Genomic DNA, 13,292 nt, shown 5'->3' with positions numbered 1-13,292 from the left:
CTGAAATCTTTCTTAAGTGAAAAACGAGTGTGAGGTTCCTTGTGGTGAATTATAACTCCTTTTGGATCGCCAGGTACATGTATTGGACCGACTGGAGTACTAATGCCCAAATTGAGAGAGCCACAATGGCGGGGAACTTCCGGAATTCCATTGTGAACAGTGGCCTGGTTTGGCCTAATGGACTCACTCTGGATTATGAAGAAAACCTTCTCTACTGGGCAGATGCTAGTTTGTACGTGTCTTTGGTTATTCCTGGGGATGTGGATGAGAAGAGTTCCTCCCACCTAAAAAGAAGAGAAATTTGAGTGATGTGATGAAAATATAATATGCCTAATAGGTTTGGTCAAGATGTAAAGTCGGTTTTAGGAACTAGGTTCTAGCAAGGTGGATGTTCCTGTGAAAATTTCTGTATCATGAGGCTGAATAATTGCGAATGGAAGGGCTCAAAAGATGAATTGCTAGATGAGTTAATTACAAGTGTAATTACAAATGTGATCACTCCATTTGTAATTTATGGGCTCCGTGTGACTACCATAAAATATGAATGAGTTTAAATGCACACTGATAGTAAGTTTTCTCTGGGCTTTAGCGTTCAATGTTTTATTTTCCTTTAGTTTTTGCCTTTTGGTCATCTTCTCAAAAAATGCTTTCTTCTTGTGCCAGCTTCTCAGTCAGTTTCCTAATGTTTTCCTTATAAACTCCTGTCAGCTTATTAATTTTATATGTAAACTCTTCAAGTAAATTACTCATATTCCAGTCATCCAAATGGTTGAAAAGATGAGATGATTTTGTTTACTACGACTCCTGTCAGGAATCAACTTTTCTTGCTTGTTTTCTTATAATTTCGGCCCTGTGACACTGACCACCTAAAAAACCTTTATTTTCTCACTTGAGACAAAGTAATGATGTTGTGTGTCTAAATTTAGATCATTCTAGGTAAATGCCTCAAGGTAAATAAAATGACAAATGGAAAAAAGTCATTAAGGAATGAGAAGGGGAAATAGTTCATATTTTATTGAGTGACTACTATGTGCTAAATACCAAGTTCCATGCATGACATGTATTATTTCATAGTACTCTCCTGTTTAAATGTCAGCCAGGTCCCTTTCTTAGGATAAGTTGTGGGTTATATTAATATTTGGAAATTAATGATTTATATGGGCCATTATTTGATAAGCAGAAGAAACATTTCTTGCTGCCATATGTGCTACTTGCAAAGGAAGGTAGGGTCTTGTGTAAAGCCAAGACTGGGCCCAGACATTAGGTGCCAGCTAAGGAACTTATTCTTTCTTGATTCCAGCATCTTTTTTTTTTAATCTTCATTTTAGGCAGAAGATTGAGCGCAGCAGTGTAACAGGCACGGGGAGGGAGGTCATCGTCAGCAGAGCCAATGCTCCTTTTGGCTTGACCGTCTATGGCCAGTATATTTACTGGACTGACTGGCTCACACAAAAAATTTACCGAGCTAACAAGTATGATGGGTCAGGTCAGACTGCCATGACCACGGCTCTTCCATTCTTGCCTAATGGTATTCGTGTAGTTGTGAACAAGCAAGAGCTGTGTCACAATCCTTGCGGTCGGTTTAATGGAGGCTGTAGCCATGTTTGTGCGCCAGGTAAGACATTGGCCTGAAAATAGAATAATAATGATGACAACCAGTAGGAAGGCTGAAGGAATGGAAGCTCTAATATAAAAAAATTCTCTTTGATTTCAAAGTAATTTACAAAAGTGTTTGTATGTTGAGAGGAACATTTTGAAAGGTTTCTTTTTTGTTTTTGTTGTTGTTTTGTTTTTTAGGGCCATACCTACAGCATATGGAAGTTCCCAGGCTAGGGGTCAAATGGAGCAGCAGCTGCCAGCCGACACCACAGCCACAGCAACATCAACTCTGAGCTGCATCTGCGACCTATGCTATAGCTCACGGCAATGTCGGATCCTTAACCCACTGATTGAGGCCAGGGATTGAACTGTGTCCTCATGGGTCCAAGTTGGGTTCATTACCACTGAGCCACAATGGGAACTCCTGAAAGGTTTCTTTTCTACTCTTATAAAGACATTTTAAATTCAAGCTTGAGAGAGGCCTAAAGAAAGATGGGGGTTTGGCAGCTGCATCTCATGTCTTGAAATTTCATCAATTAACCTATGTTTCTTATAAAAGTATTTAATTCTTTCACATAGGAGGTACTATTTATCCTTTGAAGTATTTCTGATGATATTTTCCAAGTGATGTGTGCTTCAAAAATGTGTTTTCTAGAGAACAACCAATTCATAAAAGATTTACCTTTTTTTCCTCCTTTTTGTGGCTGCACACTCAGCATATGAAAGTTCCCTAGCCAGGGGTCAGATCAGAGCCACAACTGAGGCCTGCACCACAGCCATGGCAACACTGAATCCAAGCTGCATCTGTGACCTTCATGGCAGCTTGTTGCTGGATGCTTAACTCCCTGAACAAGGCCAGAGATCGAACCTGTATCCTCATGGAGACAATGTTGGGTTCTTAACTTGCTGAGCCATAATGGGTACTCCGGTTAGTGCCTTTTGATACTGTTGCTTTTTAGATATTGCTTGGAAGAGAGAATCATTGCTAATCTTTCAGTGAAGACAAGAGATAGTTGTTTAGGAGTTCCCTCTGTGGTGCAGCGGCTCAGTTGCTGTTGAGGTATGGGATCAATCCCTGGCCATTGCAGAGGGTTAAAGGATCTGTGAACTTCCATATGCCTTGGCTGTGGCCATAAAATAATTGCAATAGTAAAAAAAAAAAAAAAGAAGAGAGAGAGAGAGAGGCTTCCCTTGTGGCATGGGAAAGTTCCCAGGCCAGGGAACAAACCTGCACCACAGCAGTGACCCAAGCCACATCAGTGACAATGCCAGATACTTAACTGTAAGGCTACCAGGGAACTCCAGTGATTCTTATTGATGGAAAATGACTTAGAACAGCCTTCCCATGGCTTGTCTTATAGCACATTTAATATGGAAGCTGCTGCCAGTGTTATTCTGAAGAAGAAAATATGAATGTTTGACATACAAACCTTTTGCTTTTTCTGGGTCTGCCTTTTTCCAGGTCCAAGTGGTCCTGAGTGCAAGTGTCCACATGAGGGCCACTGGTACCTGGCCAACAACAATAAGTACTGCATTGTGGATGATGGTAAAAGGTGTAATAGTACCCAGTTCACCTGCCTTAGTGGGTACTGCATCTTGGAGTCCTTGAAATGTAATGACATCGATGAATGTGGTGATAGCAGTGATGAGCTGGAAACTCTGTGTGGTGAGTTGGACTCTTGGAGGTTTTTTTGGGGAAGCTAATGATGTACCAAATGTTTGGTCCTTTTGTAACTGAACAACATCTACGCTGAAAATCTAGACTGCAAATCACATATAAGCTGATTCATATTCTGTGAAGTAGTGTATGATGTTTTGTTAGGAAGCACCTTGTAGTGGTTGAGAGTGAAGGTGCTGGATACCATTTACAGTCTGGTAGCCTGGGGAAAGTTACTAAGCCTCTCTGAGCCTCAGACGTCTCATCTGTTAAATGGTGCTATTACTGGGATTCTTGTGAGGAGTAAGAGAAACCATACATAAAAATCACACAGCATGGGGCTTGGTGATTTAGCATGGGACCAAGAGCTCAAATAGGTGATTATTAATTTTCAAATGGGTTGTTTTATTAATTTTCATAACAGAAGGATAATTAATTCAATACCTTTATGGAAATGACTTTCAATATTCAGTATTAGGAAGTTCTGAAGTTAGAACCCTCTTTCTAGTCTGTGTAGGGGCTACAATTTCCACAAAGAAATTATTGTTGGCATGCTTTAATGTGATTGAGATAAACCTGAGATGGTAGAGAAATGGAGTGACTTTGCCATTTGCTTAATACTTCATTTGCTTAAAAAAAAGCATGCAACATATTTGCTTAACCTAAATCAGCAAAGCGTTATCTTACTTTGCATGCACTGTGTTTTGCAGCTGTTTTTGCCTTGGAAGGTAAACCCACAGCATTTTATTTTACTCTATTGTATCCTGTTAGGGAACCAGGATGCTTTAATCCAGAAGCTTCTGCAATGTGTTTTTTTCCCCCTCCTCTTAGCATATCACACCTGCCCTCCCACAAGCTTCACCTGTGCCAATGGGCGATGTATCCAGAGACATTTTCGCTGTGATCACTACAATGACTGCGGTGACAACAGTGATGAGTCAGGCTGCCGATTCAAGAGTTGTAACATAACCACGGAATTTAGTTGCAATAATGGAAAATGCCTCCCTCTTCAGTTGGTATGCGATGGTATAGACCACTGCAATGATAACAATACTTCAGATGAGAAAAACTGTGGTAAGTTTCTCTTCCATATCTATTGTGCTTTGGAGTCCTGAAGTCTTAGAACATGGGAGATAAAAATGGATTTCTGAGAAATTGCTTATGCCGAAAATGTCAGTAGTTGCTTTGCTCAAATTAAGATTCTCATCAAAGATCTACACATTGAATCTAGAGATTTGATTACATTATAGTCAATTCTTTGGGCAAGAACCCTTCATAGGTGAGCTGTATATTTCCAGTTATATCACATGAATGCTTGACTGTTCAACTTTAAGTGGAGATGGTCTAATTACTGGATTTAGAATTCAGCCGGAATGCTTCATTTGCTAAAAAAAAAAAAAAAAAAAAAAAAAAAGGAAAAGAAAAGAAAGCATACAACGATTGCTTAATCAACTGTTCATGCACGGGTTTTAGATCCATGGATGGTTGTTCCGTAAATTCATTATTTCTTTAAGGTTACAAAATAAGTTTTTTACTATTCCTTCCACATTTATTAGATGAAGTTCCATATAGGCGATATTTCCTTTATCAACTATTTTGTTGAACAATTCTGCAGGCAAATGTCTGAATTTTTCCCTCTGTGTGTCAGTTTTCGGAGTAATGAGTTGGTGACCAGTGAGCCCTAAGCTTTTGCTTTGTTTTGGTTGCAGTATTAAGGATTTTACAGATTTGAGTGATGTAATTTACTAGCTTTGGTGCTTTAATTGCTCTGTCTTAGGCCAGCGGGAAGGAACCCTGCTAAGTTGGATCCTCTGTTATTTTTTACTTGATCTCATTCAATGTGCCATAGTTCAGATTTGTGCATTTCCTTTTTAAAAATTATTTATTTATTTATTTATTTTTAGGGCCGTGGGTGCGGCATATTGAAGTTCCCTGGCTAGGGGTTGATTTGGATCTGCAGCTGCTGGCTTATGCCACAGCCACAGCAATGCCAGATTGATGCCGTGTCTGTGACCTACACCACAGCTCAAGGCAACACTAGATCCTTAACCCACTGAGTGGGGCCAGGGATCAAACCCACATCCTCATGGATACTAGTTGGGTTTGTTTCTGTTGAGCCACAGTGGGAACTCCTGTACATTTCCTGTTTCAGACCTGAATTAGGCCTCATTCTTTTTGTGGTATTTAAAAGTTCTCTCAGTGTTGGGTTACCCATTCCTATTTGGCTTTTATTATTTCTAGGCCTTTTTAGTGGACAGAACTAGAAAATATGATTCGTAAGGAAAAAATATTTTGAGATAACATGTTTTTTACCTTTTAGATTTTATTATATAAGGTAAGTTCACAGAATTCCTTCATCCTTGTCCTTTCCATGCTCCTCCATACTCAGGGAAGAATATCATAGGGGTGACAGAATTCATAGGTATGACAGCTTTCATTAGTGTATCTTTTCATTGTTGTCGTTTTTCTTTTTTGGCTGCCCCGCTGCACATGGACTTCCCAGGCCAGGGGTCCGATCTGAGCCACAGTTGTGACCTATGCCACATTTGTGGCAACACTGGGTTCTTAAATCCACTGTGCCAGGCCAGGGAGCGAACCTGTATCCTGGTGCTGTAGAGATGCCACTGATCTCTTGCACTGCAGTGGGGAACCCATCATTGTGGTTTTTAATGTAAGCATTGCTAGTCATGCATATATCCTCATTATCATTTTTCTTACACAAAAGATAGCCAAGTGTTCTACTTGCTTAGCGTTAATATATCCCAGCGGTCATACCATCATTCCTTATCAATATTCAAAGATCTTCATTCCTTTTTATAGCTGCATATTACCCACTCTGTTTTGTGGATATGCCATAGTTTATTTAACCAAGGGTGGGGAGTCTTGCTGATGCTATTAAATAATGAAAACAGACAATTTAGACTGATTGGCATCTGCAGTAGATCTGTTAAAGTGGACACGCAGAAGATATACATGGTGGATGTCTTTCAAATGTTTATTTTGTTGTCTTTTTCAAGCTCAGCACACTTGCCTGCCTGACTACATAAAATGTGCAAATTCAAATATTTGTATTCCTCGTCTTTTCTTGTGTGATGGAGACAATGACTGTGGGGACATGAGTGATGAAAATCCCATTTATTGTGGTAAGATAAACCTGCTTCTCTTTCTGTGGTTGCATGCCTTGAGCTAATACAAAGAAACATGGCCTGGGTGTTTGGGCTAATTTCAATTTGACCTTGTAAGTAGATGCAGCAGGCATTTGCCTTCGGATGTGATTGGAGGGGCATAAGAAGTCCCTTCTCGTTATTTGCTGGCTGGATGCCTGACTCCAGATATTTCTTCCAGAGACCAGCTCTGATGTTTAACCTTCTACAATTGAAGGCCTTTTGTCTTCAGGAACTCCAAGCAGAATTCACACATTGAGCCCTCATATTTGCTCTCAATACATTTATAGTAGCCATTAGTAACTGAATTTTTCTTTTTTGTATGTTTGACTTTCAGAAACCTTTTTTATATTTAGCGATTTGGTTCTATCAAATAGTTTTTCTGTATTTATAGCTCAAATTAAAAAGCCTTAAGCTTGAGAACTTAGTGTAAATAGGTGACAATTTAGTACTTATTGCCAGGCCAGGCCAGGCTGTAGAAAGAAGAAGCAGAAAATCTCCAAAACACAAATCTACAAGACTAGAACTACCTAAGTTTATGTGAGAAGAATCAATCTTCACACATAGCAGGCAGAGTCATTTACTCAAATAAATTGCAAGGATGAGTAGGTGCAGAACTACAGACATTCTAAAATCATGGTCTAACATGACTAAAAGGTTGTGTGTAGGGTGAACTCAGATTTGGTCATGTTGTTTTTGCTCTTTAATAGACTATATTTTTTTTCTATTATGGCAGAAAACCTAGAATCAATTCTGGGTTATATGTAATTTGTAATTTTATGTGTAAAAAAAGTCTTTTGGTATTTCCTGATTTTTCCCATCAGAATAATCTTTTTTTTTTTTTTTTGTATTTTGTTTTTGTTTTTTGCTTTTTAGGGCTCCACCCATAGCATATGCAAGTTCCCAGGCTAGGGGTCCAATCAGAGCTATAGCTGCCGGCCTACACCACAGCCACAGCCACAGCAACAAAGGACTTGGGCTGTGTCTGCGACCTTCACCACAGCTCATGGCAACACTGGATCCACTGAGCGATGAGGCAAGGCTCGAACCCACTACTACTACATCGTTACTAGTTGGGTTCATTTCTGCTGCGCCACAATGGGAATGCCGGTCTTTTGATATTTCTAGCAAGTCCAATCTCTTTCGGGATTTTTGGAATTCAGAAAAAAATTCTGGGAAACTGGTGTAGTATTGATCCCCATGCATCTCCCTCCTGTTGGGAAACCTATACATTTTCCAGGCCTCGGTCTTCCTTTCTTGGCAACTCTTAGTCAGTTCAGAGATACAGGCAGGTGGTTAGGAACAAGTTTCTCATGGGTTTTATCTCCCTCCCCCCCACCTCAGTCTCTCCAACATGTAAGAACAATGAGTTCCAGTGCACATCTGGATCCTGTATTCCTGAGTTGTGGCATTGTGATGAAGAAAGAGATTGTGATGACGGCTCTGATGAACCTGCCACTTGTGGTAAGCAAGCATGAAAAGCATACAGATGCAGCTGGAGGACGTCTTCCAGCTACCTCCAGTGGAGATTGGGATTCTGGCTGCTCAATGCTTATTAGTCCCCGTTCCTCCTCTTAGCTGACATGCTGAAACCATTCAGCAGACATTCATTAAAAACCTGTTCATGCCCAGCACTGGGTGGGCTGCTGATCAGGATATGGAGGTTGCTGATTGATGGGGATGGAAAGAGATTATGTTGGTGGTGCGCCTAATACCCGCCTGGCTTGTAAAACTCAGTTAATTATAATTGACTCTGAATTGGAATTTCTGATGTTGACTGAGTTCTGACTGTGGGAGGATCCGAAAGTGACTGAAATAATCAAATCCGTGGCGACGGGGCACAAATTTTTTTTCTACAGAACTGTAAAAATATAGGTACAATCTTCGACATTGTTTGTCAGTAAATCATATTGCTATTTAGGGGTCGGCAAACTATGGCCTTGGGCTAGCTGCCTGTCTTTATACATAAAGTTACCTTAGAATGTAGCCACATCCTGGCTATGGCTGTTTTTGTGCTACAATGGAAGTGTCAAGTAGGTGCAACAGAGAGCATATGGCCTGTAAGCCTAAAATACACACTGTCTGGTTAAGAAAAAGTTTGCTAGCCACTGTCTTTTTTAATGGCTGCATGATGTTTCATTGAGTTAACTGCCTCTATTTTAAAGCATTTAGATTACTTTATTTTTTTATTATAAATATAACTGTACATAAAACGTTTTTTTGGAGGGCTGTTTTCTTAAGACCATTAGCCTAGTTTTGCAGCTAGATTCAGACTTTGGGGGCGGGGGGGGGGGTGCTATGTCCATAGCATGTGGAAATTCCTGGGACAGGCATTAAACCCAAGCTGCTGCAGACAATGATGGATTAACTCACAGGGCCACAAAGGGAAATCCAATTTTTTTTTCTTTCTTTCTTTCTTTCTTTTTAGGGCCGCACCTGCTGCATACGGAAGTTCCCCATCTAGGGGTAGAATCGGAGCTATAGCTGCCAGCCTATGCCATAGCCACAGCCACACCAGATCCAAGCCAAGTCTGTGACCCACACCACAGTTCATGACAATGCCAGATCCTTAACCCACTGAGCAAGGTCATGATTGAACCCACTGAGCAAGGCCAGGGATGGAATCTGCATCCTCATGGATACTAGTTGGGTTCATTACTGCTGAGCCACAACGGAAACTCAACGGGTGCTGTATTTTTTAATAATCTCTGGGTTTATGGGCATATTACTGCTTGACTAGGGACAAGTGGGGATCTGATTAAAGAATTCTAATTGGTGTTCTACACAGTCCGAGCTGTACTAGGCTTCTCAAGATTTCTGGACTGCAACCACTTCTCACCAAGAAGACTTTTTCTCTTTTTTTCAGTGTACTCCCCGTCAACCTGCTCAAGTGATGAATTCAAGTGTGACAATAACAGGTGCATTCAGATGGAGTGGGTCTGTGATGGAGATAATGATTGTGGGGACATGAGTGATGAGGACGGAAGACACCAGTGTGGTAAGCGAAACCTATTAATTCCTCTGCAGAGTAACATTACAGGGAAACCCAGTGGATTTAATTTTATGTCTTTGGAGAGTATGGTTGTCAGATAGGTTCCTCTTTAACTGAATGCACACAGATAACACGGTACATTTCTGCAGTCAGGAATGTTTGAGATTATCCCCTTAAACCCTTTCAAACGATGAAAAGTGATTTTAATGTTTCTTTCTATTGCATTTAAGTAATGGAAATAATGTCCTACATTTCTAGAGCAGATAAAGAACTCAGATGGCCATTCTTAAGAGCAGCTATACTAGTGTAGCAATTAACTGTGCCTCCATTTTTATCTATTGCCTTAGAGCTGTTCTTTGGAGAAGGGAGGAGGGAGAGACTCATTCCTCTGAAGTGAACTATGGAACAGACTATGGAGCACCATTTTCCATTACCAGTGGAACACAGAGCTCTTAGCTAAGGTGTCTCCCAGGAGTCTCTTTCAGTGGTAGAATATTAAAAACATTGACTCCATGATGTTTGCATTTGATTGTTAACCTCATATGTCCATGATTTGTTGGTGGTCTATGAAATGGATTGTTGGCAGCTGCACAAACTGTAGCACGTGCTTTGCTCCCATATCCTCTCACCAAGACCCCACCCCTTTTTTCTCCCATTCACCAACAAATGAGATTGGATAAAATATTTTATTCTGCAGGCTTTAATGATTACAAGTTAGCATCCTAGCTCTTTCCTAACAGTGTCATGGTTTCTGACAATGTTTAGTGACATATACTCCTCCTACATACCTAGGAAAGAAACCATAGCTTTTAAGAAAATTCTATGAGCTCTCTGGTCAATCACTGTGAGCTTTAATTTTCTTTGTAGAACTGGCATAAAAATGCCCATCTCACATTACGTTTGTGTGATTATACATTATAAACTAAAAAATGTTAACCAAATATATAGGATTTTTGGCATCCAATTAATAAAATGAAAGTAGTTTTATGCAGTCCTAAGGGAAAAATAAGATCTTATGTTAATTTTATGGAAAGCTAAGTGAGGTGTTTTATTATCTTTATTTTTAACTTCCGAAAAAACCCAAGGTCCAAAGCAGTTAAAATGAAAATTTTGGATGTATTTTTATTATGATCTATTATTGTAATTTTTTTTTTTTTTTTTTTGCTTTTTAGGGCTGCCCCCAAGGCATATGGAGGTTCCCAGGCTAGGGGTCAAATCAGAACTGCAGCTGCCAGCCTACATCCCAGCCATAGCAACTCAGGATCTGAGCCACATCTGTGGCCTACACCATAGCTTATGGCAATGCCAGATCCTTAACCCACTGAGCAAGGCCAGGGATTGAACCTGCATTCTCATGGTTGCTAGTCGGATTCGTTAACCACTGAGCCATGACAGGAACTCCATGATCTATTATTATAATAGTGTAATTTGTCTCCCTATTTCCCCTTCATTTCCCTTTATCCCTCAGGCTGTTATATAACAAAAAGAAAGATAAATAATGGTTCAGGATGAATTTGACTGCTAGTATGAGCTCTCATATGGTTTCTGCTTCTCACCTGCTTTGATTTCAGAGAATCACAACTGCTCCAGTTATGCGTTTCATTGTGTAAATAGTGCGCCTCCATCCAGAAGGTGCATTCCTCTATCTTGGGTTTGTGATGGTGATGCGGATTGCTCTGATGCTTATGATGAGCATCAGAATTGTACCAGGAGAAACTGTTCTGAAACGGAATTCAGCTGTAGTAATGGACTGTGCATCCCCAACTGGTTCAGGTGAATTGGAGATTAAACAATTTACCAGCGAACCCCAGCTGTCCAGAAGGCAGGACTTAGTTATCCATTAGGTGTAGTGGTCACAATGCTTGGGGCCCATGGAACTTGGGGCCTATAAAGATGTTTGGATTTCTTTTAAAATCAAAAGAAAAAAAAATGAGGTCAAAGAAAGTATTTATTAGTATTAAATAATATTAATGTATCTTCCTATATACCAATGTGGTCATTAAATATAATTTTAAATATTTTTATGGAGGATGGGTCCATGAAGTCATACTCTGACCTCGTACAGAGGGCCAGAGAAATGAATAAGGCTTATTGTTGTTGTTGTTTTTTTTTTTTTTTGGTCTTTTTGCCTTTTTCTAGGGCTGCTCTCTCGGCATATGGAGGTTCCCAGGCTAAGGGTCTAAGCGGAGCCATAGCTACTGGCCTACACCAGAGCCACAGCAACTCAGGATCTGAGCCGCGCGTCTGCAACCTACACCACAGCTCATGGCAACGCCAGATCCTCAACCCACTGAGCAAGGCCAGGGATCGAACCCACCACCTCATGGTTCCTAGTCGGATTTGTTAACCACTGTGCCATAACGGGAACTCCAGAAGAAAATTCTTAAGGCAGAGGACCCTCTTACTTTTCCATTTGGAATCAAGGCCTGAGAACAAGAAATACTTCCTTCTCTTCTCTCTCTGCTATACTTAAAATAACAGTGCAAGTGTGATGATACATACATCATGGGCACCGAGGCTCATTGTTAAACCAGACACCTAGGGTTTGCCTAGGTGAGGCGAGCCGAGGGCACATGCTGCATCCAAAAGACACAAACACTAGTCAGCATCCTTTATTTTGAGATATGTTGGGAAGCCTTATTTTCATCTGAAATATTCTGAATTTAACTGCTGCAAACAAACTGAAAAAGCCTCTTCAAGAGTGGTGCTGGGTCTCATAACAGGTGTGACCGGCGCAATGACTGTGGTGACTACAGTGATGAGAGGAACTGCAAGTACCCAGCCTGTGATGAAAACCTTTTTACCTGTCAGAACGGTATCTGCATTTATAAGAGTTACATCTGTGATGGGGAAAATGACTGTGGCGACAATTCTGATGAGCTGGAGCACCTGTGCCACAAGGAAGAAACCACATGTCCCCCTCATCAGTTCAGGTGTAACAATGGGAACTGCATCGAGATGGTGAAAGTCTGCAACCACCAGGCTGACTGCTCAGACAACAGTGATGAGGAAAGATGTGGTGAGAATAAAAAAAGATTGGGGAAAAGGAAGCCAGAGAGACTGAATGTGGATTGTCAACCTTTTATGACTTATCAAGACTTTCCCGTTGGTCCTCTATGTAGAACATGGCCAGAAATCGCTATTGCTTGTCTATCAGAAAGAAAGTGTTTTTTTTGTTTTGTTTTTTTGTTTTTTGTTTTTTGGTTTTTTTGTCTTTTTCCTTTTCTAGGGTTGCTCCTGCGGCATATGGAGGTTCCCAGGCTAGGGGTCGAATCGAAGTTGTAGTCGCCGGCCTACGCCAGAGCCACAGCAACGCGGGATCCAAACGGAGTCTGCGACCTACACCACAGCTCACGGCAACTCCGGATCCTTAACCCACTGAGCAAGGCCAGGGATCGAACCCACAACCTCATGATTCCCAGTCGGATTCGTTAAACACTGAGCCATGATGGGAACTCCAAGAAAGCATTTCTTGATATATAGAATTAGTCACAAATATCTCTTTGGAGTAATTCATCCCTTTGGCAGTCATTACAGGCAACAGGAGATGAACAGATTCAGGCCATCAGTCTCTGTTGCTTCTCTTTGAACTCTTGCAATGACTTGTTGCCTGAACTGCCCCTCTGCTGGGATTCCTCAGCCTTTTCCTCAGGGGGCTAAAGGGGAGAATATTAACCCCCTTCAGACCCTCACAAGTAAACAAGTCTAGAAATTATAAAATATAAAATTCCTGAGAAAATATTCTCCCCGCTGTGTAGCTGTGTTTTTGAGTGAGCATCACCATGGGTCGCAGGACCTGCTAGAGGTACCCTCTGAGGTGCTGGGTGGCTCATCCCACTTGTGAAAGTTAGTCAACTGTGCGCATCTCTCCCCAGGTCCA

The 13,292-nt window shown here is 40.9% G+C and overlaps 1 protein-coding gene across 1 annotated transcript in view; it reads left to right on the top strand.

Annotated features, from left to right (window-relative positions):
* LRP2 (LDL receptor related protein 2) overlaps positions 1-13,292 on the top strand; it is a 186,653-nt gene that overhangs the window by 126,067 nt on the left and 47,294 nt on the right. Inside the window, exons 41-49 of the mRNA XM_047772813.1 lie at positions 74-232; positions 1,329-1,615; positions 3,062-3,265; positions 4,088-4,330; positions 6,274-6,399; positions 7,765-7,884; positions 9,287-9,418; positions 10,984-11,185; positions 12,136-12,431. Of these exons, the coding sequence (XP_047628769.1) occupies positions 74-232; positions 1,329-1,615; positions 3,062-3,265; positions 4,088-4,330; positions 6,274-6,399; positions 7,765-7,884; positions 9,287-9,418; positions 10,984-11,185; positions 12,136-12,431 (1,769 nt within the window). The remainder of the gene's footprint in view (positions 1-73; positions 233-1,328; positions 1,616-3,061; positions 3,266-4,087; positions 4,331-6,273; positions 6,400-7,764; positions 7,885-9,286; positions 9,419-10,983; positions 11,186-12,135; positions 12,432-13,292) is intronic.

Source organism: Phacochoerus africanus, chromosome 3 (assembly GCF_016906955.1).
Source record: "Phacochoerus africanus isolate WHEZ1 chromosome 3, ROS_Pafr_v1, whole genome shotgun sequence".
Lineage (NCBI taxonomy): Eukaryota > Metazoa > Chordata > Mammalia > Artiodactyla > Suidae > Phacochoerus > Phacochoerus africanus.
The sequence above is the reverse complement of the archived record's forward strand: the minus strand, read 5'-3'. Positions and strand labels throughout refer to the sequence as shown.